The sequence below is a fragment of the Prionailurus bengalensis genome, chromosome D3, assembly GCF_016509475.1.
Source record: "Prionailurus bengalensis isolate Pbe53 chromosome D3, Fcat_Pben_1.1_paternal_pri, whole genome shotgun sequence".
Taxonomy (NCBI): Eukaryota; Metazoa; Chordata; class Mammalia; order Carnivora; family Felidae; genus Prionailurus; species Prionailurus bengalensis.
Window position 1 is genome coordinate 67,757,679 of NC_057356.1, and position 27,069 is coordinate 67,784,747.

General features: G+C 42.0%; 1 protein-coding gene across 3 annotated transcripts in view; it reads right to left on the reverse strand.

The window, feature by feature from the left end:
* Positions 1-25,295, reverse strand: part of SMAD2 (SMAD family member 2) — a 75,477-nt gene extending 50,182 nt beyond the window's left edge. The window contains exons 1-2 of one of the 3 annotated variants that reach the window (XM_043558758.1): positions 25,191-25,295; positions 2,204-2,492 (exon numbers count right to left, since the gene is read on the reverse strand). In XM_043558758.1, coding sequence (XP_043414693.1) covers positions 2,204-2,439 — 236 coding nt within the window. In that variant the 5' untranslated portion in view covers positions 2,440-2,492; positions 25,191-25,295. Of the gene's footprint in view, positions 1-2,203; positions 2,493-24,770; positions 24,923-25,190 lie in introns of those variants that run through there. The other 2 variants (XM_043558759.1, XM_043558757.1) reach the window with 2 other exon arrangements.
* Between the last annotated feature and the right edge of the window lie 1,774 nt (positions 25,296-27,069).

Sequence of the window (27,069 nt, forward strand, 5' to 3'; positions counted from 1 at the left end):
TTGTGGTTCCTTATTCCTCACACAGCCTCAGCCCAACCACATCCCACCCCCGATCTAGAGCCTCCCAGAACACTCACTAGTTGGCGCAAAATCCTTCAACTAGAGCCCCCTTACCGTCCCTCTCAAGACCACAGCGCCACTCTGGACAAACCGGGCCTCTCTTGACTAAATCCCTCCCTTACACCCATCAAGATTCAACTCTGGCACCGATTCTAGTCCAGAAGCAAACTTCCACAAGCTGCAGAGTAGGCAAAATTCCTCCCCTCCGGACATAACTCCCTGAGCAAACATCTTTCTTAACACCTATGACACCTCATGAGATTATCTTCTTTATTTTGTCAAGTTTATCCCCCTTTCTAGAAACAACTGAAAAGCAAAGACTGAATTTTTACTCCAGTGAGGAAGAGCCTATCACACACGTAGTGGGTTGTTTACTAAATGTTTACTGAACTGAAATACCAGACACCATACGATGAAAAATTAACAAATGTAGCTTGACTTGTCCTAACTGGCTAATTACCCTCAGCCAAGCCAATTCATTACCAAGTCCCTTCAGGTCTACTCCATCCAAATCTGTCCACTTCACGTGTCGGCACAGCCACCATGCCAGTCCAGCCGCCAGCATCTCGAATTTAGACCACTTCACTAGCCTCTTGATCTCCTTCCTTCCAGACCCACTGTCCAATCACACACACACACACACACACACACACACACACACACACACACACACTTTAAATTAGAAACCAGGCTTCAAAGTCCTCATTTGCTTTCTGTTGTATTTAGACTAAACTCCACACTTCCACAGTGCCTTACAATGCCCTATATAATCTGACCCCTTCTACGTCTTGTACTCATTTTGTATTCCTCCATTTCCACGGGGCTCCTTTTAAATCCTCCAATACAATCCGCGATTTCTCAGCTGGGTGTCTTTACACTGGCTCCTTCCTCTCCCAGAAGACTCTTCCTCCAGCTAGATGCTACTTCTCAAAGCCCGGTTTGAGGCTCACAAGCCAATCAAAAGCAGCTATAATTTTTATCCCTCAGTCATTGTCTTCTTTGCACTCATTACCGTCTCAAGTTCTACAATTTGTCCACTTGCTTTCTGCGTGGACCTATCCCTCAGAAGAGCAGGAACTTTGTTTTGGTCACACTGTATCGTATCCCCATGGGTCTAGAAACAGTGCCCTGCACTCAGCAGGCACCCAGAAGCATAAACCAAAAGAGTGACTCTTTGGAAGATATACATGAAACAGGTAAAGTAAAAGAAACGGGTAATTAATTAATCGACTAAATAAGGCAGGAAACATCCTACTGTTAGTATCTGCAAGTAGAGAGGCTGGTGTTACTGGGATCTATTATCAACAAGCATTTGACTGCATTTGCCACACACAGCTCACGGGAAACCTGTGAAGTAGAACGAGGTCACGTTATTTATGCTAGCCTACACGTAGGACACTGCCACAAGTCATTTTAGAAAATGCTGTATGCTGCCACTCCCCAAACCCTGCAAGGCATACGAGGGTAGTGCAACACTTAAAAAACACCCTCTCTGTCAAAGAAACAGTACTTCTGACAGTGGTACTTATCGAGTAATTAGATTTACGCTGATAAAACTTCACCCTCTTAAGTAACAGGCCCTTCCAGTACGAGAGGCAGGTAGGTCTCTGAGTGAGGTTCGGACTCCCTAGACATCTAAGAAGCTGCCTCCTAGACTGTTCTAAGAAGCCATGCTGCAACTCGAGCAAAAATTATGGAAGTAAAATTCATCACTGTGTTGGCAGCTTCCGTTAACTCTTTACTGACCATATTTTTGACCAAGGGGAGAAAAAACGGTCAGTCACTGCTGCGCTAGTGAGAGAAAAAGCTTTCTGACTCTTCATTCAAACGTCATGCAATCAGACACGAGGCTAAGCTACAGTGAAGCATTTAGGCAATGAACGCAGTGAAGATTGAAACACTACAACTAAGTATTTTATTTTGCTTGGTCAAACCTCATTGTTCAAGAAAAGGATCTGTAACATAAACCAGTCTTAACTAGTCACACAAAACTGAAACGACAGGTTAAAGATAGCTGTCATCTTTTAATAAAATCACGATTTACAGGGGACTTGAAGGTAACAAAATCTCAGTGACGTTCCTTCGGATTCCTCTAAGCAACTTAACAGTGTGACCATCGAACTTCTGCTCTAACGACACTTACCTTGGTATGGTAACACATTTAGTATTACAATTTTGAGTGGTGATGGCTTTCTCAAGCTCATCTAATCGTCCTGTTTTCTTTAGCTTCTTCACCAAACTTTTAACCGCTTTCTCACACCACTTTTCTTCTTGTCCGTTCTGCTCTCCTCCACCCGCTCCTCCAGAGCCACCGGCCGATTTCTTCCATCCCAGCAGTCTCTTCACGACTGGCGGAGTGAAGGGCAAGATGGACGACATGCTCTTACCAAAGGCCGCAACCCACACTGAGAAAAGACGCTTCTCTATCTAACCTAGAAGAGATACGGAAAGGATGGTTTAGAGGCTAACTTCAAACTCCAGTAATAACTTCAATGTTGTATCTAAAGCGATCGTGAAAAGGAGGCAGGAAATCAAATCAGGAACTTCCGGAAGTGATCTTTTTCTCCTACGAAAAGGTCTTTACTACTTTAAATGAACGGTAGAAACAAACTTAAAAAACAAAACGTCATAGTATCATAAAGTAAAACCTAAAGTTGTAAGAAGGGAAAAGGCATCAAGTGTGAAGTAAACCAACAAGAATTAGAAAATAAAGGTAAACAAACAGAGTCTGTGAAGACAAGGTCTGGTTCACTTTTACCATCCCTTAAGAAGACTTTCAATTAGGCCTCTTTGTAAAAATATTTTTTCATTTTTGTCTAAGTAACAATATGCATCGTGACTAAAGTCAAATACATTTCCTCTTCTCACACTGAGGTACAATTCCTCAAATCTTTACCCTTTATTCTTGCTATTTATATCTCAAGTAACGGGCTCATGATGGTATCCCCTGAAACATCCAGGGTAGTATTATCTACCGGTTACGGAACGTGAGGATTTACACCACAACCACTCACTTTCCTCCAGCCTTAACAATTATCTCCCAAAGGAGTTTAGCACCTGATGAGACCGGTAGTAAACTACTATATAACCATGTTTCCCTTTTTGTACAACTCTTTCTTATCTCAGTTTGTCATGTGCTTAGTTTTTCTCTGCACCTACCATAAATTCTCCCCACACTCCTCATAAGCCCCATAATTAAATTTTAATGCGGATGACTTTAATCTCAAAATAAGAGACAAGATCATTTACCACTTGAGGACAGAACTGGAGACTTGGGACTTGAGAAGAATGAAGATTTAGAAACGTAGCTCTAAGAAACATCTACAGAAAACCAGCTAGAATGATGGCGGCACACTTGATCAGGTATTTGCCAGGCTACACAGTAAAAAGTATTCCTTCGGAGGAGCCCCACTTCTAATCAGGATGAAGAAATGACAACAGACGATCATTTTCACCTTAACTAGCAAAACAAGCCAGATAAAAGCTATAAAATCATGGTTTTTCTGAACCTGTCAAAGCTCAGGATGCAAAAAAAAAAAAAAGTTCCACCTAAGTGGAACTAAATTCCAGAAAGTGTTGAGCCGTGAAAGAGAGCCCTCCCCCCCCGCCCCCATGGTTTCCTTCCTGGTGGAGTGGCTAAGGAGGAATCATCCCACCACAGAGGAGGGTAAGGAGAAACCAACTTACCCTTTCATAAATTTTAACAGCAACATGTGTGCTGACAAGATCTAGAAAAATTCCAAGGATTTCACAGAGCAAACCTGTACCACCCAGCCACTCACTCCCACTGGGCCCCACTGCAGGCTTGCCAAATTATGCTGAAGGCTGGGAGACAGGCCTGGAAAGCTGAGAGATACCCTCAAATGCAAGTAATCTGTCCTCTGACAAGGAGGGGGAAAGAATGGACAGAAAGGAGAGAAATCAACCCCAGAGATTTCAGCCGTTCAGCTGCCAAGGGCCAAGGTGAGACAGGAGAGCTAAGACCAAAACTTCCACCCAGATACTCTGGACACTGAACTACCAAGGGAAGGACTGCTAAAAGAAATGGTGTTACTAGCACGGAGATACCTCGCCACGCACAAAAGCCTGGGGCAGGACGAGAGCAAAAAGAACTGCAGAATGACTAAGGGACAGACAATTGGGCTGTAAAGCAGAGAAATCACCCAAGGTTCAAGAAAGCTGAAGGCTCATATATAAAGCACAAAGAGATAACTGAAATCACACTCAGACAACAAATCTTGCAGAAGGTCAAGTCTCAATCTGCTCTCAAAACACTGGAACTAACAAACTAAAGTTGCAAAAAACCCTGAACTAGCCCGACAACACAGCTTATGGATTTAACCTGTCTATTAAACTAACATGAGAAATAACAGGCAGTTTTCTGGAAGTAAAGAGTATTTACTTCAATCCGTACTGTTTTTGCATAAATATTCAGCTTTCAGTAAAAAATTACAAGATACAGGGGTGCCTGGGTGGCCCAGTCGGCTCTTAGCCTCGGTGGCTAAGTGTCCGGCTCTTGACTTCAGCTCAGGTCATGATCTTGCAGCTGTGGTAGGGAGCCCCACATCAGGCTCCACGCTGACAGTGCAGAGTCTGCTTGGGATTCTCTCTCCCCCTCTCCCTCTGCCCCTCCCCTGCTCCCACACACTAGCTCGCTCTCTCTCTCAAAAATAAACTTAAAAAAAAAATTAGAAGATCCAGGGAATAGCAAACCACAGGCAAAAGATGAATTTATTAATATAATCAGATTAGACAGGGCCCAGATGTTAGAATTATCAAACAGACTAAAATGGCTATGACAAAAACACTAAAGAAACGGGGAACTTCATTACAGAACTAAAGCTAGAAAAGAAACAATCACAGGGAAATGTTAGAAATGAAAACTATAGTAACAGAAATTAAATATTCCTTTAGATGAATTTAATAAAAGACAGTAACGAACAGTGAACTTGAAAACAGGCCAAACAGTACCCAAATTGAAAATCAAAGAGGGAAAAAAAAAAAAAAAAAAAGCAAAACCCTGAATATCTGAGACCAAATATCTATTAACTGGAGTTTAACTGGAGTCCCAGAAGGAGATGAAAGAGAAAATGGGACAGAAAAAAAATACACGAAGAGATAATGGTCAAGAACTTATTGGAAATGATGGCAGATATCAACCCATAAGTGCAAAGGAAACAGTCACAGTCAATGGGCGGAATGTTAAAGACAGAAGTAAAGACAAAGGCTGAGTGTCAGCTAGGATGACAGCGAAAACTTCACTGAAGATCCAGACAGAAGGGGAACCTGCACTCATTCATAAGCTCTTCTCCAAGGGCTTCAACTGAGATCTCTTGAAAAAGACTCGCATGGGGCGAAAGATGGGAGAGAGCTCTTCCGCCTTGGCAGCAACTCAAATGAAACAAAAGCCTTCAACTAGGAGGAGAGAATCAGGAAAACCTCCCACACCTAGGGCCCAGGGAAAGAGCGTGCCTCAAGAGGAAGAGCAGAGCAAAAGCCACGGTACTACTGGGGGACGGGGCAGAACCTGCTTGCCCACCTGCTACACACACACCAGCCTTTCCCCCTGGAACGATAACCACAGTCTAGTGCTACAAGAAGGCAGGAAACACTGTCACCACCAGTCCCAGACAAGGATACACTGATGCTGAGAAATAAGGAGAAGAAAAAGCTATCGGACACTGGCACAGGAGCAAGAAACTGGCCTGGGACTCAAGATCCTGAACTAACACAAAGCAAAGGTCTGCTGTTCCTAGATGGGGAAATCTGTAACAAGTATCAGCAAGTCACGTTCAGTTATACATACAGAAAAGGTAACACATCATTACCATGCAGGGTTTACCGCACGGAGCAAAACTGGCTCAACGGTAAAATAATAAACAAATAAATAAAGCACCTCATTTATCGTAATAAAAAAGAAACACTTTACGATTCTCTTAACTGATGCAGAAAAAAAGAAAGCATTTGGTATGTTAATTTAATATCCATCCGCAATTAAAAAGTTTCAGCAAACTGGAAACAGAAAAGAGGAAGAAGTTCTTTATTGTGAAAAAGGACATCCATGAAAAACCTAGAGTTAGCAACATATGTAATGATGAAACATTAAATCTCTTTTCCTTATGACTGGAAATAAGACAAGGACGTCCACTGTTGCCACTTCTACTTAATAAAGCCCTGGATGTTCTCGCCAGCCAAGTAGGGCAAGAGACAAAAATAAAATAAAATAAAATAAAATAAAATAAAATAAAAAATAAAATAAAATAAAAAAAAAAAATAAAATAAAATAAAATAAAATAAAATAAAATAAAATAAAATAAAATAAAATAAAATAAAATAAAATAAAATAAAATAAAATAAAATAAAATAAAATAAAATAAAATAAAGTAAAATAAAATAAAAGACTGGAAAGAAAGAAGCATATTCTCTGGTGATATGACTGTCTCCATGGAAAACTGCATGGAATCTGCATGGTGGTAAGGTTGCTGTGATAAAGGTATACATTTGCTAAAAAAAAGAAATGTAATTCTCAAAAAAGGACTTTGGATTCTCAAAAGACCATTCTCAAAATGGTCTTCCAACTGAAGACACTTGGGCCTTGGGACAGTTTGCTAGAAAATAACGGTCACAACCTAATAAATAATCCTACTCATTCCCTCAAAGGGGAAGAACAATTAATGAGGTTAAGGTCCCCAGCCCCAATTCAGGACACTGTCCCAAGGGTCTCCCAGAAGAGCCAATACCGTATGCCAAATTTCATAAATTTATCCGGCCAATGGGTACATTTCTTTAAGGACATCTCCTGGAACCATGTAACAGTGCTGCCCTGGCACTCTTGAAAGTCCAGCTGTGGTTTAGACACTAAAAATGTGAAGGGAGCCAATAAGCAGGATTCTGTGACTTTCTTTAGCAATACAGCAGACATGGCGAGAAGGTGAGGTTTGCCCAGAGCTAGGGATTTGTAAGGTAAGTAAAGAACAGCGAGAACTTGAGTAGCACGGTTAAGCTGTCTACAGTAGTTGACTCTATATACTACCCATAAATAAGCATGCCAGTACACAAAACTACAACTTGAAAAATAAAGCAAACACACAAAATTCCATCAAACACATGTAATAATCCACCGAAGCAGATGTTTGGGACTACCAGGCAGCCAAAGGTATACCTGCCTATCTGTGGCTTCTGCTGAATTCCTCCTCTGCCACAAAGCATGCTAAAGGGGAGCCAGCTGTGTAAACCTCAGGACCATGTGACATAGTCTTTTTGGAGCACAGAGAACATGCTGATTAATTCAACCTTCAGAAGGGAGAGGGATCACAAAAGGGACACCAGAGCAGAAGCCTAAGAGGAGAGAGAGAACATTAGGCAGAAAGTTCAGCATGTTTCCAAAGAGTTTCCAGGAGTTACAAAATCCGCAGGTATCGCTACAATATGGGGTAGAAGGAAACAATGTGGTAGGCATGCCGCAGGGGAGGGGAAGGCCAGCCCAGAGCACAGAGCCAAAGAGAGTCTCCTCCTTCAATTATTCCCAAGACACTTCACCACCCCGATGAGGACATTCCCCGGAAAAGGAGGACTCAGACAACTGCCACTAACCAACCAAACTGAAGAGCGTGTAGTGGCACACGAGTGGCTGTCTGGAACCCAGAAAGAGAAGCAAGTCTGAAGGCTACGGTTTACGGGGTCACTACTACACAGGCCTTAGTGTAAGTCACCGTGCCCCCCACGTGACCAGAAGGCAGCACCGAAGACCGCAGAGGCTCAGGAGAGGGTAGTCGGCACACAGACAAGAGTGTGCCCAAGCAAGGCAGACAACCGTCCCTGCTGAAAAAAGCAGATGCAGCCAGTCTCGAGGCTCGGTTTCTGAAGACTCTCCGGGTCCGTCCCAGCCCCACACCCATTTTACCCTTAGAACAAAACTCTGAGTTCCATGAGGGGGTCCCTGTTCCTTGCGAAAAACTGACAGAAGAAAATATAACAAGAATTTGTCTGAAAGGATCTATACCTTTGGTTCAAGGTTAATCCACTTGAACTTGGTTAATCCACTTATGAGAATTCAGCCTAAGAAAACGAATAAAAATTAAACTGTATCATCAGCAAAACTGAAAGGGATTCTCAGTGGTAGTAACAGGTAGTAACAGAAACCCTTCTGGGAGAAATGTTTCTGAGGTCAGATGTATTCTTGGGAATCTAAAAGTTTTCTGTGAAACCTTTCTAATTTTATTTCTTCATGGGAATAAATACCCGAAAAGTTTAAGCCTATTCTGGGTCATCTGTGAGACCTCATGGCCTAGTAGAACCACACAATCTCCGAGTCCCATGTCTTAGAAAAACAGTTATGAGCACTTTGGAACAATGTAACCACCGAACATTAACAGCCTTCAGTCGTCATGTCTTTGTAACCAGGGCTGGCTGACACCTGGCTAATTATCTCCAGAGAATTTTTAAAGTATTCGGTAAAATATTTTTCAGGAATGCTGATAATACATTTCAACCGGTTGCACGTTTTAAATAGCTAAGATATATTTAGCCAACAGTCTTGAAATGAAATGTTAATGGACTGAATTTAGGTTTTTACAAGGTATCCATGTCAATATGCTCCAAGTTGAAGACAAAATGGAATAAGAAAACTAGATTTATGATCAAGTTATTGAAAAATGAGTCATTTACGGAATATACAGATTTCCTTCCATAGTGTGGCAGCAAGCTCTGTACTGAAATTAGATTTTTTTTTTAACATCTGCAAGAAGTGAAAAACAAGTTCAGATACTAATTCTGTCCCTAATTCCAGCAATAAATGAGACTTACAAAGCAGGATTCATTACAACAGGAAGGCTTTATCTGTACAGCTCAATAAGAAACCTTATCAAGTGATAGATCAGTAAAACTAGGATTCGAAGATTACTCACTGGAAAGTTTCAGTTAAGTAAAAGGTCTGATTATCCTGAACTCAAAAATGAAGCCTTCAAGTTATTAATCACTGTATAACATAGTTTTACAAATAGGACTCTCTACGTATTTTATTAAACTATAGTTCATTTCTTTGAGCCTTCAACGCTGCTCTTTGCTTATTGTTTTTATTCTGATATAAACCTGATCACTTAATATCGATTTAAAAAAAACCTCCAAATCCTGAGAATGTTTTCTCATCTTCCTATACTGTCTTCTAGAGTACACAAATGTTTACTTTAGACTCTTTTAGGACACATTTTGCTTCTTTCTAAAGAAATTCCTTTCTGCCCCCAAGCACCTAGTGCTTACTCTATGACACAACAGGTTAGTCTCAGAATCAGGTAATTAAGCATTAACTCAATTCTAAGCATCCTACCATTACTCACGAATGAAGAATCTGAGGCGTGAAGGCCCCTGATGTAACGATATCCCTCCCTAGATAATTCTTGTGGATGATTTAGTACTGCTTTTCACATTTAAGTTTCCAACATACCAAGAATTTGCTTTTGGTTAAGGCGTGAGATAATGACCAAACATCTCCTGTAGGACAGCCTACTTTATCAGGGCCATTAGTTTATCTTTCCTTTAATAATCCACGTGGCTTTTGTCACAAAGCAAATCCCTAGAAACCAACATCTGACTGCAGGCTTTGTATTCTATTTATTGTACTTGTTCACACCTACACCAGAATCCCAATGTTTTACTTCCTACGGCTCTCTAGGAAGCTGATCATCTGCAGGGTGAGTCCCTCTCTCCTCGTTTTTCAAACGTATGTTAGTTATCTTTAAAGTCCCACAGGATTGAGATTACATCACTTTGTGGAGAACCAACAGGTCTATAATATTGAGTATCCCTATTTATGCAAATGAGCTATTTCTATTTATTTTGAACCTATGATCCATCAGTAAGTTGCAGAATTTTCTCCGGAAAGGTCTCACACATCTTGTTTAATTTGTTTATTCTTCCAAGTACTTGGGTTTCATTCTGAATGGGTGTCTTATCTAAAAAATTAAATATTTCAGTCATACCAAAAAAAATATGGAAACACCCTTGGGCCTCCCACCCAGCTCTGTCAACTCTTAGCATTCTGGGGTATTCTGACCAGATAGAAGAAATAAGACATGCTAGATGGATAGAGCTCAAATCCCCCTAGCTACCCCTTTCCACTTCCATTCCCCTCCTCCTTGCTTCCCAGAGATCATCGTCATCCTGATTTTCCCCTGTTGTCACTTAAATGGTTTGGGTACATACTGTACCCCTAAATTCTTGCACATTTTATAAATTTCTATGACACGTTAATACCGCTCATGTCACTTTGCTTTTTGCACTATTACTATCCACATTGATACATATATAATCCTGAACTCTAGCTGATTCATTTCAGCTGTCATAGAGCATGCCACTGTGTCACTATTACAGCTCACTGTCCATTCTCCTTTTGATTCCTATTTAGATCGTTTCCAATTCTCCACTCTTACAAGCTGCCAGGAGTAGTCTGTGTACCTTCTTACACGTATGTGAGAGCTGTTCAGGGGCAGAAACTTTCAAACTTCTTGATCAAAAGAGCACACCTGCAGTGAGAAATACATCAGTCTCTCTCAATTAAAACAGACATTTTACTGTACGTCACCCTCTGCTATTTCTCTAAATTGAGTGTCGTGAACCACTGGTGAACGTGAAATCAATTTGGTTGGTTCTGAAAAATTCCTTTTAAAAAGCAAAAGAAAAAATAGACAAAAATTAAGTATAAAAAGTAGAGACAATAAAATAGAAAACAGTACATTTAATTATTTTAAAATTTTAATTGTTCTTATCACACGTAAGATACATTTTCCAAGAGTGTCTGTGAAAAACATACGAAAGCCACTGCCTTGGGACATATGCCGAGGAGCTGAAAGGCTGCAGAGTAGGCCATGCACACAGACTCTACGAATACTGTCAACATGGTTCTAGCAACTGTCACTCCCACCAGGGAAGTAGGAGTTCCTCTTTAGCCCCACGTCACCAACATTTGACATTATTTAGTCCCTTGGAACTTTTGCCAAAAGGATGGGTGTGACACGGAGGGTTGCTAATGTTTTGCACTTCCCTGACTACTAAGTCGTCTCAGGATATTTTCATGTTTATTGACTTTTCAGGATTCAATTCCTTTGAATCATTTGTTCATACCACCTTTTTCTTAAATCACGGGATTGATTTACAGATTCTGGATAATAACCTTTTGTTAATTACACCTGCCACATCTCTTCCCCCAGCAAGTGACTTTTGGTGGCTTTTTACACTAAGATTTCACTTTAATGTGCTCAAATTTAATCAATATTTTAAATATTACGTATAAACGGGTATCTTTTTTTTTTTTAATGAAGTGGGTTTTTTTTTTTTAAACGTTTGAGAGAGAGAAAGAGAGAGAGAGAGCACGAAAGCGAGCGAGCAGCGGAGGGACAGAGAGCAAGGGAAACACAGAATCCGAAGCAGGCTCCAGGCTCTGAGCTGTCTGTGAGCAGAGCTCAACGTGGGACTTGAAATCATGAAACACGAGATCATGACCTGAGCTGAAGTTGGATGCTCAACAAACTGAGCCACACAGGTGCCCCTACGTGGATATCTTCTTAAAAATCCCTCCATATGTTGTCATCTTTTAAAAGTCATAAAGTCTCAAGTTTTGCTTTGTGTATTTTGGTGTATGTTGTGAGGTAGGGATCTTTCCCTCCCCAACAAAGATAACCAAGTATACGAGTACTATATATTGAATCTTCCTTAGCAGTTACAATGCTACTTGTGTTTCTGGGTCCTTTTCTTTTTTTCCCCATTAATCTAGATTTAAGGCAAATACCATCATGTCTTAACTACTAAAGTGAAAGTATATTTCTTGATATTGGAGAAAGTGACTTCTTTCACCTCCTGGGATTTTAATTGGAATGACACCAAATATACGAGAAAGAAAACTGACATATATAATAGTGTCTTCCATTCATAAACACAAGTATATACATCTCCCTATAATTATATGAGCCTTAAAATTTTCTCCATTAAGGTCCCACACATTTTGGCTTTATTTTTTCCTAGGTATTTTACAGTTTGTGTTGCCATTTTAAATGGTGACTTTTAAAAATTTAAATTGTCGCTGGTATACAGAAATGCATGGTACTTATGTATTGGCTTTAAAAATCAACTTTATTGAGGCTTAATTTGCATACAATGAAATGCACAGATGCTAAATGTATAGTTTGAGGAGTTCTGACAAATATATACATCCACATAACCAGCATCCTAATCAAGATATAGAACCATTTCCACCATCTCATCAAGTTTTCTTGTGTCCCTTTTCGATTTACCCTCCTCACCCGTTACTGATCTGATTTCTATCAAAGTAATTGTGCCGGTTCTAGAAATTCATATAATTGGAATCATGTCATATGTACACTTTTTTTTTTTTTTAACCAACACCCTTTGCTCAAATTAAGCAAGTTCTCTTATACTCCTAGTTTTCTAAGAATCAGTACAGAATTTAATCATATGCTATTTTCCCCTTCACCCATCAAGATTATCATTTGGCTTTTTTCCTTTGATGTGATTTCATTTATGGGTTTTCTTACGTTTAATCATCTTTACATTCCTGTGACACACCCTGACTAGCTATGGTTTTTTGTTTTAAGCAAATACTAATATTTCACCTAAAATTTTTATTGCCATGTTCATTAGTGAGATGTGGCCTATTCATTTCCCTTTGCCTAGTACATTCGTCCCATCAGGGGTATCTAGATTGCAGGAGCCTAACAAAATCATGTTTTCTGTTATTTCCTATAACATTTCGTGTAAGACTGAAATCATGGATTCTTCGTATGTTCTATACAACTTGCCCATCTGGGGTTTTCACTTGGGGTTTGGTTTCTTGGTTTTGGGTTTTTATTTAATTTTATTTTGGTGTAGGTAGTTATCTAAGTTTTTAAATTATAATCTAGTCAAGTTTCTTATTCTTAAGCCAATTTTAGTAATTTATTTTACAAGAAATTGTGCATTCTGTTTTCAAATTTAAAGGCAAAAAGCTGTTCACCGTGTTCTCAGCTTTAAAAATCTCAATTTGTCTGTAGTCATATCCCCTTTTGATTTCTAATGCATTTGTGCCTTTTTTTCCTCCTCTATCAATCTTGGCAAACGTAGTCTTTTCAACTTGGCACCTTTGGTTCAGTCGATCCGATTATAACTTTTTTTTTTCATTAATGTTTCTCAACTTTATTTCCTTCCTTTTCCTAACTCATCACATTGTACAGTTAACGCATTAGTCTTTAGTTCTTTAGTAACAAACATTTCCTTGTGAATGTGATTAGTGTCCTTATAAAATAAACCCTAGGGGGGAACAAAAACAAAAACCCTAGGAATCCCCTTGTTCCCTTCCACCAGATGAGGGTACAGCAAAGACAGCGGTCTAAGAAGTAGGAAGCAGGTCCCCACCAGACACCAAATCTGCTGGTGCCCTGAACTCGGACTTCAAGCCTCCAGATCTGTGAGAAATAAATTTGTTTTTATAAGCCACCCAAGTCTATAGAATTGTTACAGCAGACCAAAATGGATTCAGACATAAATTCTAACGCCTAGTGTATATTTTTTATTCCTTTACTTTGAAACTATGTCATCATACTTTTAGTTGTGTCTACTAATAAAAAGCATTTGAGGTGTTTTTTTTTGTTTGTTTGTTTTAAGTTGCCACACTGTCCTTTAACCAGCAAGCTTTATTAAAATACCTGGGCCAATTTTCTATCATCTTATTTTGTGTTTTGTAATTCTTCTGCATCTTCTTTGCTTTTTCCTCCTTTTTTGCCTTCTGTTGGAATGATCAAATTTCTTCATTTCCACTCCCTCATCTTCATTTGGAGTTATACATTCAATTCCAATTCTTTTGGGGGGGGAGAGGTGGGGAGATACCCTTAAAAATTTTTTTAATGGAAAACTTTCATCAGTAGGTTGCAGGTGAAAACACAGCTTACTACAAAACCATAATAAAGGAATTAGAAAAAGACAATCTCATGCAAACAGAGAAGGGTAAAAAAGAAAGCAAGTAAAATTTTGATAACTGGAAAATGAATGGATGAACAGATCAGAGACTACTAACTCTACTAACTCTAAGCGAGGTATGGGGAAACATCCTGATTTTCACAGCAGAATCCTCAAAGGGTTAAGTAAAAGACAGCACTAGTCACAGCAAAAATTGAGGGCTCTGAGAGGGGAGATGAAAAAGGCAGGATTGGGTGAGAGATATCTGAGAAGCAATTAGATCCTGAGATCTGCTCTCCAACTCTATCTATGTCACTAAGTACCTGTTCCTGTTCCTCTCCCTCTCTAGAAGACTAAATGTTTATTCTCAGCAGAAAGTAAAACAGTCTCACTGGACTAGGAGATGGCCTGGGGATCACCGGGAAAAGAGAGGGAGTAAATGAACGCGAGTACACTGCATGCTGAACGCAGACTCCCAATCCCTTCCTCCACTGGGTTCTGGCTCCCAAAATACTAGCAGCCAGACCTTTACCATTTAGTCAGATCAAGACTCTGGGGTGCCTGACCCAACCGAGGAGAAAAGACGTACAGATACTAATACTGAGAGTTTACCAACAAACAGCCCACACAGATTACTCTACACTGAAACTGAAAGGAGACAAGCCTCACCCACAGGCTCAGTTTTCAATCGGCTTTTTGGACCCCTACCTTCGTAATCAAGGAGGACTCTCATTATCTGAGGAAAAAATGGCCCAAACCTGAAAAACGCAACTCAAGAAATTTGAGGCCATACAGAGAGAAGAAATCATTGTAAAAATCATCAACATAGCTAGAGAAATGAGGGAAGACAAGAGCAACCCTGAAGCAAGTGCAGCATGCTTTATAAAACAAACATTAAAAAAATTAAAGAGCTTTGGATAGCTTGAGAGTTCTTGATAGCAGAAAGGGCAGACATCAATAGAAGGGTTGGAAAGGTAGAGGAAATCCAGAAAGTACAACAGTAGGATGAAAAACAGTAGAAAAAGTGAAGAGGACTGAAGGACTTAATTCAGGAGGTCCAATGTCCAAAGAGGACTTCAGAAAGACATTAGAGATAACAGCGGGGCAGGGGTCAATCAAAGAAATCAAGAAATATTCCCTGAACCGAAAGACCTAAAGGGCCAATCAAGACCTCAGGACAATAGAAAAGAACACACCCACATACATCCAGGTTGGTGGCTGTGAAACTTCAGAATGCTAATGACAAAGAAAAGTCTGAAGTCTCCTGGCAGAAACAACAAGTTATTTTAAAAAGAATCACAATAGCTTTGGTTTTCTCAAGAGTAACAGTGTAAGTGAGATCAACAGAGCAATGCCTTCATAATTCGGGGCAGGGGGACTACTTCCAACCGAGAATTCTATTACCCAACCAGGGTAGAATAAAGGTATTTTCGACATGTAACATCTCCAGATATTTACCCAACACATTCTCTCTCAAGGAAAGTCTTGACAGACATGTTTCATTAAAAGGAAGGAGAGCCAAAAGAATAAGGGATCTAACAAAGAAAAAAGGTGAAGGAACCTCATAAGATGACCAAGAATGAAGAGGGATCCCAGGATGACTGCTGTGTCCTAGGTATACAGGCAACCAATGCAAACTGGAGCAAGTTCAAAAATATACAGCCAAGAATAATGCCAGGCTTCTCTCCAAAGTGCACAAACATCATAAAAGTCAATGGAAGCGTTGTGATGAGCCCCACAATGGTCATCGTAAATGATTAAGAGTAAATGACACAGTAAAGAACCACCCGATACCTCTCTTTTAACCACCACCTTAGCAAGAGATTTCTGCTCCCACAGACTACAATGCAAAAGAAGAAAAAAACTGCCTGAGAAATTCTCACGTATTCATACATGTCTGTATACACGTGCAATTTCTTTAGACCAGGGCTGCCCAACACAAGTAGGATGCCATCCACACGTAATTGTAAATTTTCTACCAGCCACATTAAAAAACTAAAGTAAAAATATAAAATTAATCATTTAAATAATTTAATAATTTAATCCCACTATATCCAAAATTACTATTTCAATGCACAATCAGTACTAAAAAATAAAATACTTTACATTCTATTTTTTGTTCTAAATGTTATAAATCTCCTGTGTATTTTCCACTTGCTGCCCATCTCAGTTCTGACTCGCTATATTCCAAGTGCTCGGTGGCCACATGTTGGGACACAGCAGCTCTAGAATGATACACCAGAAAGAAGCTCATAACAGTGGTTCCCTTTCTGGAAAGTAGAACTGGGGAGTAGGAGGCGGGAGTTTTCAGGGAGACTTACTTTTCATTATTTACTATTTTGTTCCTTTTGAATTTTGCACCATATTCATGTACTACCTACTCAAAAACATGAATAAAGTCCATTCCATAGAATAAATACATAAACGTAGGTATCCTCTGACCTGCTTCTAGAAACCTACCTCATGTATGTGTAAAATGATGAATAAACTAAGTTTATTTGTTGCGACACTGTTTTTAATACCCTGAGACTGGAAATAACCTAAATGTCCGTCAACAGAAGACTGGTCAAATACATTACAGCACCCATACAAAATAATACTCTGAAACCAAAGTAAATGGGTACTCATTATGTACTGACATGGAATAATCTATAAGATGATTATATAAAATACGTGACCCTTTGTCCTAAAAAGTAATATATGCACAAAGTTGCTCATATATGGACAGAATTACTGGAACATTACACAAAAACCTAGTAACGTTACTAGCCTTTGGAAAGGCAACTGGGTGGCAAGGGACAGGCTCGGAAAGAGACTTTTCACCATATATCCTTTTGTACCTTTTGAGTTTTGAATGGTAATAATGTATTACCTATCTTAAAAGCCCCTCATTCTACATCTAGCTGGTATCTTTTTATTTACCATGTTTGGTCTTCATGTGATATGTAAGTTCATCCATAAAGACTAGTGTTTTTCTAGTTTCTTCATAGACAGCTTTGAGGCTTGTTTTTCCCAGAGGCCAGATACTTGAATGACACTGAAGTAGTTTTTATACATACACACACACTTAGCACATAGTTCCCAGAGTCATATCATTACAACTTCATCCCTAGCAACTGGATTCGTTAGTAAAGTCCCCAAAGTCAGCTTTTCCTGAACACTGACTGATTTCCAAGTTTCTGGTACCTGGAAGCATCTCTCTCCCTCTCCTCCCTTCCTCTCCCCCTCCCTCTCTAGATCAACTATATACATAAGAGAAAAAATTTATATAACCAAGGAAAACTCTTACATCTTATTCAACATTTATAGCAGGTGGAATGGGCCTAATCTGTGTCTGCTTTGGCATGTCTGTGTGATTTTAAGAAATCTAAGTAAAGAAGAGTTTAGTCAATAATGACAAACACTGGAAAAAGGAGCATGATAACTAAAAAAGACTGCTAAACTTGGCTGTTTAGAATTCACTGGTAACTTCTGAAAGGGAGGTAGGAAGCGAATACGAAAGAGTGGCAAAAACGTTTCCAAGGTTCAAGTGTAGAACAAAGGAAGTGATTAAATATAGAAAGCAAATGTAGGTTTCAAATATCTTCAAATTACAAATACAAAATATTCCCCAAATACCTATATGAATTTTTATTTCAAAAGAAAGCTAGATTTTTCAACAGAAAATACTTCAAATGTAATAGTGCTGTCTCAAACACCTAAGGTCCTTCCAGAAAGAGTACAAAATCACCATAAGATTTTTGGCAATCCTGTTCAAACATGTGCTACACAGGTAGACAAAAACAAAAAACAACTAATGACCTGAATTTTGACAATGGTTTTAGTCAAAGAAATGAGGATGAAAAAAGTATTAAAAAATACATATAAAGATAGACAACAACTCACTGAAAAACAGACTTCTCGATTCTCACTGTAACTATGCTCTTTTCCAAAGTTGTAAGCCAGAAAGGAAAGACCCTGCCATTGGAAACATAAGGTGGCCCCACTAGAGAACGATGGGTGTCTTTTAAATGAAAGCAAATAGAAAACATTCATGTGTTCAATTTTATGGACTGTTAAAACCTAAAGTGAGAGCATGAATTTAACCCTGAAAGCAGGTCATTGGCTCAGTGAAAGGCCACATTACATACGGACTGCTGTGTAAAGAGACTACCTATTCTTGGAGTTCTATTCCTTTCTCCTTGAAAGAGTTGTATGGAATCTTTATGTCTGTAAGCAGCTTGTAAACATAAAATTACATGCTGGTTTATCACTCCCAGATTTAAAAAAAAAATATATATATATATATATATATACACACACATATATCCAACTATTAGGAGACCACACTGGCCCAGACTCAAATCGGCATGACGATTCAGTACTCCAAATGCCCTTCCAACTCCCAGAGTCTTGACCTGCTGAAGCAGCCGCTTACAGTCCTCAGGGTGTGCAAGTGCAATCAAAGCAAAGTCTAGAGTAGGCTTGTTCAACAAAACTTTCTATTAAAATTAAATTTAACATTTATTTCCTCAGTTACTGCAGTCACAGTTCAAGTGCTAAGCAGCCACCTGTGGCTAGTGTCTACCATATTAGTTCGGGTCTACAGCCAAGGTTTTTCTCCGCGATCTATCAGTCCTCAGGGGGAGCTTCAAAGGTTTCCCACGGGAGAGGACAACTGAGCAGGCAGGACTTCTGCAACCGCCCATCCCCCTTACATTTTGAGATTCTGCATAATGTTTTGTATGTTCTGGGTGCTGCTGTGTGCATACAGGGGTGTGTGGGGGTGTGTGTGTGTGTGTGTGTGTGTGCGCGCGCGCGCGCGTGCACGTGTTAAGTCTGAAAACTACTGGCTTAGAGCAGAAATGACGTACAAACCTCAGACCAAAGCTGAACCCTCTGATACTTAAAACAGTTTATAAATAAAAGTTTAAATGGCCAGTTTACATGAACTACTGCCTAACCACCTGTCTGTGAAGTAAAAGGCTGGTCTAAGCATGGAAAATTTGCATTCACTGCCACAGATAGAACATCTCTAGTCAACAAAAAAGTTTCCATAGGTCATTCAAATCAAGGGAGAAAGCTCACGGCCCTGCTTCCATTGTAGCATTTATCAGGAGTTTATTCTGTGAATTTTGCAAATCAGATTCGCCGCCCCATATTTTGTCAAGAAGCATGAGATTAAAACAGAGCATTTCCTTAATATTCACAAAAGTTTAACCATTATCTTTTTTTTTTAACATTTATTTATTTTTGAGAGACAGAGAGAGACAGAGTATGAGCAGAGGAGGGGCAGAGAGAGAGGGAGACACAGAATCTGAAGCAGGCCACAGGCTCCGAGCTGTCAGCACAGAGCCCAACGCGGGGCCCGAACTCACAGACCGCGAGATTATGACCTGAGCCGAAGGAGGACGCTCAACTGACTGAGCCACCCAGGAGCCCCTAACCATTATCTCTTTCTAGAATTTTTGGAAGAGCTGAAGCAGCATACAAAAATGCACTTTACCTTAGACACAGGCAAATTACAAGATCACAGATTTCCCATGTTACTTGCTCAGATGGCATCTTTTTTGAATCAAGGTAACGAACTTGATGGACTTCCAATGGCTCCCCCAAGATTATTCTTCCTTACCAACTGAACACATTAAGCCTGAAACTATGCCCTCCCCCAAAATGGAAGGGAGTTAGGAGGAAGACACCAGATTTAAGGAAATGCAGGTTTTCAGACGCAAACTGGGCACATGTACTGAACAGATAGCAACTAAAGTCTACACTTACTTTCCGCTGCTCTCATCCTCAGGCCAAAGTAATTCCAGATTTTGAAAAATTACAGGACTAAAAAAAAAAAAAAAAAAAAAAAAGACAAAAAAAAAAAGAAAGAAAAATCACAGGACTACCTAGAAGAATTAGTGACCATTTCATATTACAATGAAATAAACTCACAAATTTTAATGGGATTAAAGTCACTCACTAGGATCTCTGTTTTCTTAAGAGCCCATACTAAAGAGATCTAAATTACCAGGCACCAGCCCTACTACTGTGGCTCAGTTACATCTAAGAGGAATGTACACCCTGTGTACTCTAGAATGTAAGTCACAGAATTAGCTTAATATTTCTGGCTATCTGGCCAAATCAAAGGCAGTGTCTAAATCCATCTAGCTTGGCAAAATTATATTCTCCCCACATGAAATTACAGAAACTGAAGCGGAGGGCTATCCTTGACATGACTAGCTAGAATCAGCACTGAAATATGCCCTAATTGAATATATCGTAATTATAACAATCTGGAATAATGATCAAAATTGATCAGAGACAAGCCATAAGCCTCAAACTCATTTTTAAATGAGTAAGATTGAATTACTTGTGTACTACTGGAAAAAAAAAAAATGGCTAAGGCGATGTGTTACAAGGTCACCAATTAGCATTTAACGGAGTAGATTTAGAAAGTAACTCTTCCTGGGTAGGAAGGAGAATAATCAAAAAAAAAAAAAATTATTAAGGCTAAATACTGGGTCAAAGTCACGCATAAGAGGCAAGAAGCCCTCAACAGACAGGCTAGCCAACTGTCCATACTTGTTCAGTCCTCGAAATCTCCAGCACACTCTATCTTGAAGCCTGCGTGAAATGTTTTAGCTGACACCCCTGCAGACTGACAAGGAATGACCTACTCCAAAAAAAGGGGGTGGCATGGGGTGCTACAGCACTTAGATCACCTTTCTTTACTACTGGCCTAGCATGAAAGGCTTCTCAGTCACGAACAGTGGCGCTCTAAATAGCAAAACAAATGAAAAACATCTTGCTCATAGTAGGTCCTGTGGATCTTTCACAAAACAAGTCGTTCTATATGGCACAATGTTCTACCCCTTTAAGAACATTTGCTAATCACCCCAAATGACAATCTAAAGCATATTATGTAGATTACTGCACTCTTAAAAAGATTTTCCCAAACATGGCTTAAGCTAATTGATGAACATTCATTACTACGCTTTCAGGTCTGGTCCTGCACTGAATGGTCCCAGACATGCTAGTTAGGCTCTGAATATTTGTTTTGTGTCCTGTAGATTATCTCTATTATCCTCACCAGGCTGTTATCTGTTTTTTTTCTTTCGAGACACACAGAGGCTGAAACAGTTCCCCATCCTCCTACCCCACCCACCCCCCTCCACTCCTCTTAACCTCCCACATTACTCACAATCTACTTGTTTCTAATCTACTGTGGGTTTAGAAGCTAGATAACTTTGTTAGAAACACCTGAAATAAATGCCAACAGGTTCCGATTAAGGGTCTCGATGGCTCTCCTATCACTAGAACTTTAGTTTAAAAAGAACTGCTGAAAGCTACAGCCAGAAGACATGGCGCCTGGGTGGCTCAGCTGGTTAAGGGCCCAACTCTTGATCTCGGCTCACTAAGGTCATGATCTCCGGGTTCATGAGTTCAAGTCCCATGTCGGGCTCTGCACTGATAGGGTGGAGCCTGCTTGGAAGTCTTTCTCTCTGCCCCTACCCAACTCGTGCTTCCGCTCTCACTCTCTCAAAATAAACTCAAGAAAAAAAAAAAGAAAAGAAAAAAGAAAGCTACAAGAGAGCAACAGATCACCTGGGAGGACCCTATGTCTGAGGCAATGTTCTAGGTACTTCAACCACAATCATTTAATCCTCGTAATAACCTGAAGAGGCAGGTATCCTTACAACCATTTTCAGCCAGAAAAACAAGGCTCAGGAGTTAAGCAATTTGCCCAACATAGTAACCGAGAAACCAACTATTAGCCTGTCTCTCTGATGCCACAACCCATGGCCGTCCTACTACATGAGATTGTAGCCCAATCCTTATTCTCGATGTCGGTCATTGTCTTTGCACTTTATTTCCAATTCGTTCACTGGAATGTGTCTGATGCAGGTTTGCTTTCTTTCTCCAGCCACTTTCTATAACTAAAGGGCAATGGATAGTCAAACTAAGGCCGAAGGAAGTTTAGCTCTACAAGTGTTCACCTGTTCAGCAACAAATGTGTTTCTGAAACACTGGCCACATCCTCAGTTGTATAGATAGTGAAAAACTGATGACAAGCTCCTCCCCAAACTACAGACTGTTCCCAGTGACACTATGAGTTAACACTTGTCTTCCCTGGTAATGTCCTCTACGGTAAAGTATGCAACGCAAGCATACTTTAGAAACTGGCTCAGTAACATATCGCAAGCTCCCTCAATTTGTCCAATAAAGTGATTTCCTTACTCTGAAGACTGGAGGACAAGGCAGGAGATAGAAGGAGTTTCTACTTTTCTAATTCCATTAAGGAACAGGGGTATACTTGTTCCCTGTTAGATACTTTATTGCCGAGTCCAGGGTCTGACACACAGCAAAGCCTATTTTACTTGTTGAATAAATGCTACTTGTTCAATAAATACAAGTTATTTGTTGAATAAATGTATAACCTCTCCTGAATGGGTTTTGAAATCTTTGGATTTCTCACTTCTGACATACCCTTGCAATACTTAGTGGAAAACAGCTTTCATCTCACAAAAACTAAAAGCTTAACAACGGTTCCTCTCCTCCCATCAAAAGACAAGGGATCTGAAAGACATGCCCCTTTCCACCCTCTAAAAATGACTCTCGTCCCAAGAACATGAATGAGCCCCCATCTGCCGGACTGCGCCAAATACAGCTTTCATAAGCATTACAAAAACACCTGTATAAAAAAAAAGCTGCTCTAAAACAAGGCCTTTGGAGTCCTAAAGTACAAAACCAATAGAATAAGGAGAGCGTTCAGGCATTTATAAGAGCCAAAACTGAAAATATCACCTAAATACAAAAACTTAATAAATGGCTCTTTGATCAGCAGGCTATGCAGCCACATATCTCCCCTCAACATGAATATTATAACAATATGATTCTAATATTTACAATATGAAAATGAAAAGGGGACCTTTTGCCATCTTGAAATAGAAATAACCTTTGTTCCTATTAAAGAGTGACTGCTGAAATATACAAAACCAACCCCAAATTCCTACTTAGTTAAAACACATACCAGGCCTGACAAGCCACAAACAACAGGAAATTACCCCTCATGGTTTCTTACAGGACTATTATTACACGAACCTTACAGATTGTGTAGATTTGATCACTTTCGGCTAGGCACAGGTAAGTTACAACCATGAAAAAGCAAACTTTTGCTGAACACCTACAATGTAAAAGCACTTTAGAAGACACAACTACAACGCATAAAAGCAAAGCTCTGAGAGCAATTTCTTACTAAACAAGCCCAGAAATGGATACTTCCAATCACATTGATTAAAACTTGCCAATGAACTACTTTAAACTCAATTTTAACATTAAGAGTACTAAGTGAGCACTTAGACTCAACATATTCTTATTTATTACCACGACTAATTTTATGGCAAAAATTAAGGAACTTTAAAAACAAAAATCGGTGTTACTTTTCTAATTTAATATAAATGTCTGGTTGAGAAAATTCCTCCAATATCCTGTATGGTTTTTTTTAAAGCAAATGAGAAAAATCCTCAAACTAGTATACATTTATGAAATCTATTTTACATGATGTCTCCCATCTCTGTTATATCTGCTTCACATATTTATGTATTTACATTAAAACTCCTCAAACTTCATTTAACTACTTAACTTACACTTCTATCTAAAGAAAACGTTTTAAAGGGGGTCAAAACTAGAAAAGCAAATGTATTTTCAGAGTAATAGCAAATTAATTATTTTATGTGGCTCAAGGAAAAACATCCTTACGATCAGTGATACAGGTTCAATTCATATAAAACCAGGAAAAAAAATGAAAAGGAACAAAGATTACAGAATTATGAAGAATTCTATAAATTAATTCAAATTTCAAGGAGCACTTTTGAAAGATGTAATTACTCCCAAGTTTGTGAGACCACTTATTTATCCATTAACAGTTACTTTACATGTGTTACTTCAGAAGTTGAAAACAACCAAATTTAGGACACTCCAAACTGTAACAAACAAGACACGATTTTGATGGAAAAATGCTTCCAAACTCGTTTTACCTGGAGATGCTTTTCTAATTAAAGGTTTAATTGACAAGAAACCGGTAGTATTTAACTTTTAAGGGGTCAAGAGGAAGGAACAACAAAACCAACCTAGGTATTGTTTTCCTTTTGTTTGGGATCAAAAGGAAACCATAACCACAAAAAGGTTAAGTAAAAGCCCAAAGTACCCAACCCAAGGACAGTATCCCCCAAGAGAAAACAAAACAGAGTTGCAATTTGTAAACCAAGTTTGAAATACGCGAATCAATTAGCGTGCTTTCCTAAAGGCGTGTGATAAAAACTAATGGGCTCCGCTCGCAGAGCAACTTTCACAAGTGAATGCAGAAGGATCTCGGCAGAGTATCAGCCGTGTGCGTGCTTGTGAGAGTACACACAAGCAATTCAGAACCCCGGGACTATAATGGTTAACAAAGGTTACGGGGCGAGGGGGGCGGGGGGGGGAGGAAAGTGGAAGCGAAGTATCGCACGCTCCTAACACGGCTTGCCAACAACTCCCGAAACGAGAGCTCCGTCCCTCCGGCTTTGAAAATCAGAACCACAAACTACCAAGCGCGTTCGCGGCGGAGGGGACGGGCCCCGGCCGGCCCCAGCTCCCGGAGGAGCAGCTCGGGCGCCGACCCCTTCCCCTCCGGGCCGTCCGGCCCCGCCACACCCCGGCCCCCAGCCCCCGCGGCCATGTGACGCGGCGAGCCTCGCCGACCCGAGCCCGACACAAACACACCCCTAGCCCCGAGGGCCCGCCGGGCGCCGCCGCTTTACCTGCGCGCCGAGGCTCCGGGTCCCGCCCCGTCAGAGCCGGGGGTCCGGGACCTTTTGTTCCTTCCTCTTCCGAATGGGATGAGGGGCTGGCGGGGAGAGGGGAAGGGGCGATTGGAGGCGGAACTGAAAACACTCTCGCGGCCGCCCGGCCCGCCCCGCCCCCCAGCCACTGCCCGGCCCGCGGCCCGGCGCGCGGGGAGGGGGCGCGGGCTCGGCCACCGCCCGCCGGAGGGAGGGGGTGGGGACGCGCGTCCCGCCGCCGCCGCCGCCGCCCCTCCTCCCCTCAGGCGCGCGCCCGCCCGCATCCCCCACCCCTCGGGCCGCCCGGACGGCCGGGCCCTCCCCCGCCGCTCCCGCCGGCCCACCTCCGCTTCCGCCCTGCGCCCTCCGCCGCCGGCCGCAGCGGCGCGGCGCACCCACCTCCGGGCGGCTCGCTCGGCGCTCGCTGGCTGCTGGCTGGGAGCTGCTCCGCCGCCGCCGCGGCCGCGCGGTAGACCCGCCTCCCACCCCGGGCCGCGAGCCCCGCCGATTCGCCGGCGCAGCCCCGGGGCTGGCACCCTGCCGCCCGCTGATTGGCGCCCCCGGCCGCCCGTTAGGGCGCGAGGCACGCCGGCCGAGCGCAGCGCTCTGCGCGCACGGAAGACGGGGTGAGCGGAGGAGGGAAGGAAGGAGGCCGAGCACCCGAGAAGGGTCGGGGCGCGAGCGGGGTTCGGAGAGTCGCGGGCCACTACCTCCCCACCTTCTTTCCCTTTGGCCGCCCCGCCCTCCCGGCCGGACCGGCGGCGCGCGCAGCCAATCAGCGCGCGCGGTGCTCGGGGTGTGAGCCGCGCGTCGGGGGCCTCGAATCGGAAGGGAGACGTCGCTCGCTGATTGGTCCCGCCTCCCCCGTAGAGCGTGAGGCGAGGCGCGGCCGGGCGGGAGGGCTGCCGGGCGGCCGAGGATGAGGCGGAGTGGGACGCCCGCGGTTTCGGTTGACTACGTCTAGGGCGCGCTCCCACGAGGCTCTGGGAAGAGAAGGGGAAGGGGAGAGATGAGCAGGGGAAGGGAAGGCATGGAACCCGCCGAGCTGCCGACCACCCCTCACTCATCGCCTGGGCCCGGGGCCCCTCCCCGGTCTCCTGCCAGCGCCATTGGGTGGGGCCTGTGGGGGCCGCCGCCTAGTCCACCTTCCGTACTCAAGCCGGGAGTGGACACGTGCTCATCTTTTGAGGGGGCCCGGGGTCCGCCTCGGGGACAGGACGAGATGGGGCAGAAAACGGGTCCGCAGAAACCCGAGGACCCGACCCACCCTGGGCCCGCCCAGAGGCGAATGAGTGGGCGGGGCCCTCGTGGTGGTAAACGGGGCGGGGTCCGAGATGTAAATAAGCCCAAGGAGGGGATTTTTACGGGCTTTAGGAGCCAGGGTAAGGGATGCCAGGTATTTAGGTAGAACCGGAATCTTGGTTCTGTCTTCGTTAAAAATGGTGCTAGTCATGCATGCTCTGAAAGATCCTTGCGAAGTCTAAAAGATAAGCGCTTAGCACGATGCTCCCTAATTGCTGGGTTATCTTCCCTTCCTCTTCAATTCTCCACTGATGAGGCGATGTTCTTAGGCCCGAACTTCGCACATGTGCGATACAAGACCCTAAGCTGCTGGCTGTCCAAGGCTGGTGGGCGGGTGTCCGCACTTCAGTAATCTTGTCGCTTGTACCCTACGGACACCCAAGCCTATGCTGAAACAATGAACCCAGCTGATCACATCAAGTATTTATTAAGCACCTACTACGTTTGGCGGGGAGCACCACAGAACCAAAGACGAAAAGGAACAGGTCTTACACGGGTAGTTGGTGCCAGAGCAAGACCGGAACTCGGTTTTCTTGGTTCCATGGCCCGCACTCATCCCCCTCCATCCTTACTTTGTGGCTTCAACGGGGAGCGCAAGACAAACGAGGAAAGAGACACTTGGTAGTGCACATCTGTTTTCTAACAGGCCAGGTGACCATTTCCAACAGCAAGAGTTTTGAAGCATACTCTTTCTTTTCAGAAATGAAAGCTTCCCTGAAGAGCGTGCCTTCCAATGGACTTGGAGAGATAGTTGGCCATTCTCTGTGTCCTGCAGGTTTTCCAGACCATCAAGATGTTCATTTCTACCACCTCCTCCAATATGGAAGCCCTGGAGTTAAGCAAATTGTAGTTTTGAATGCTGCTGTGTTCCCAGTCTGTGAGCTTTGACAAGTGGAATTCACCTGCAATGATAGTTCTTTAAAAATAGTTACGTGATGGGGCGCTTGGGTGGCTTGGTCAGTTAAGCGTCCGACTT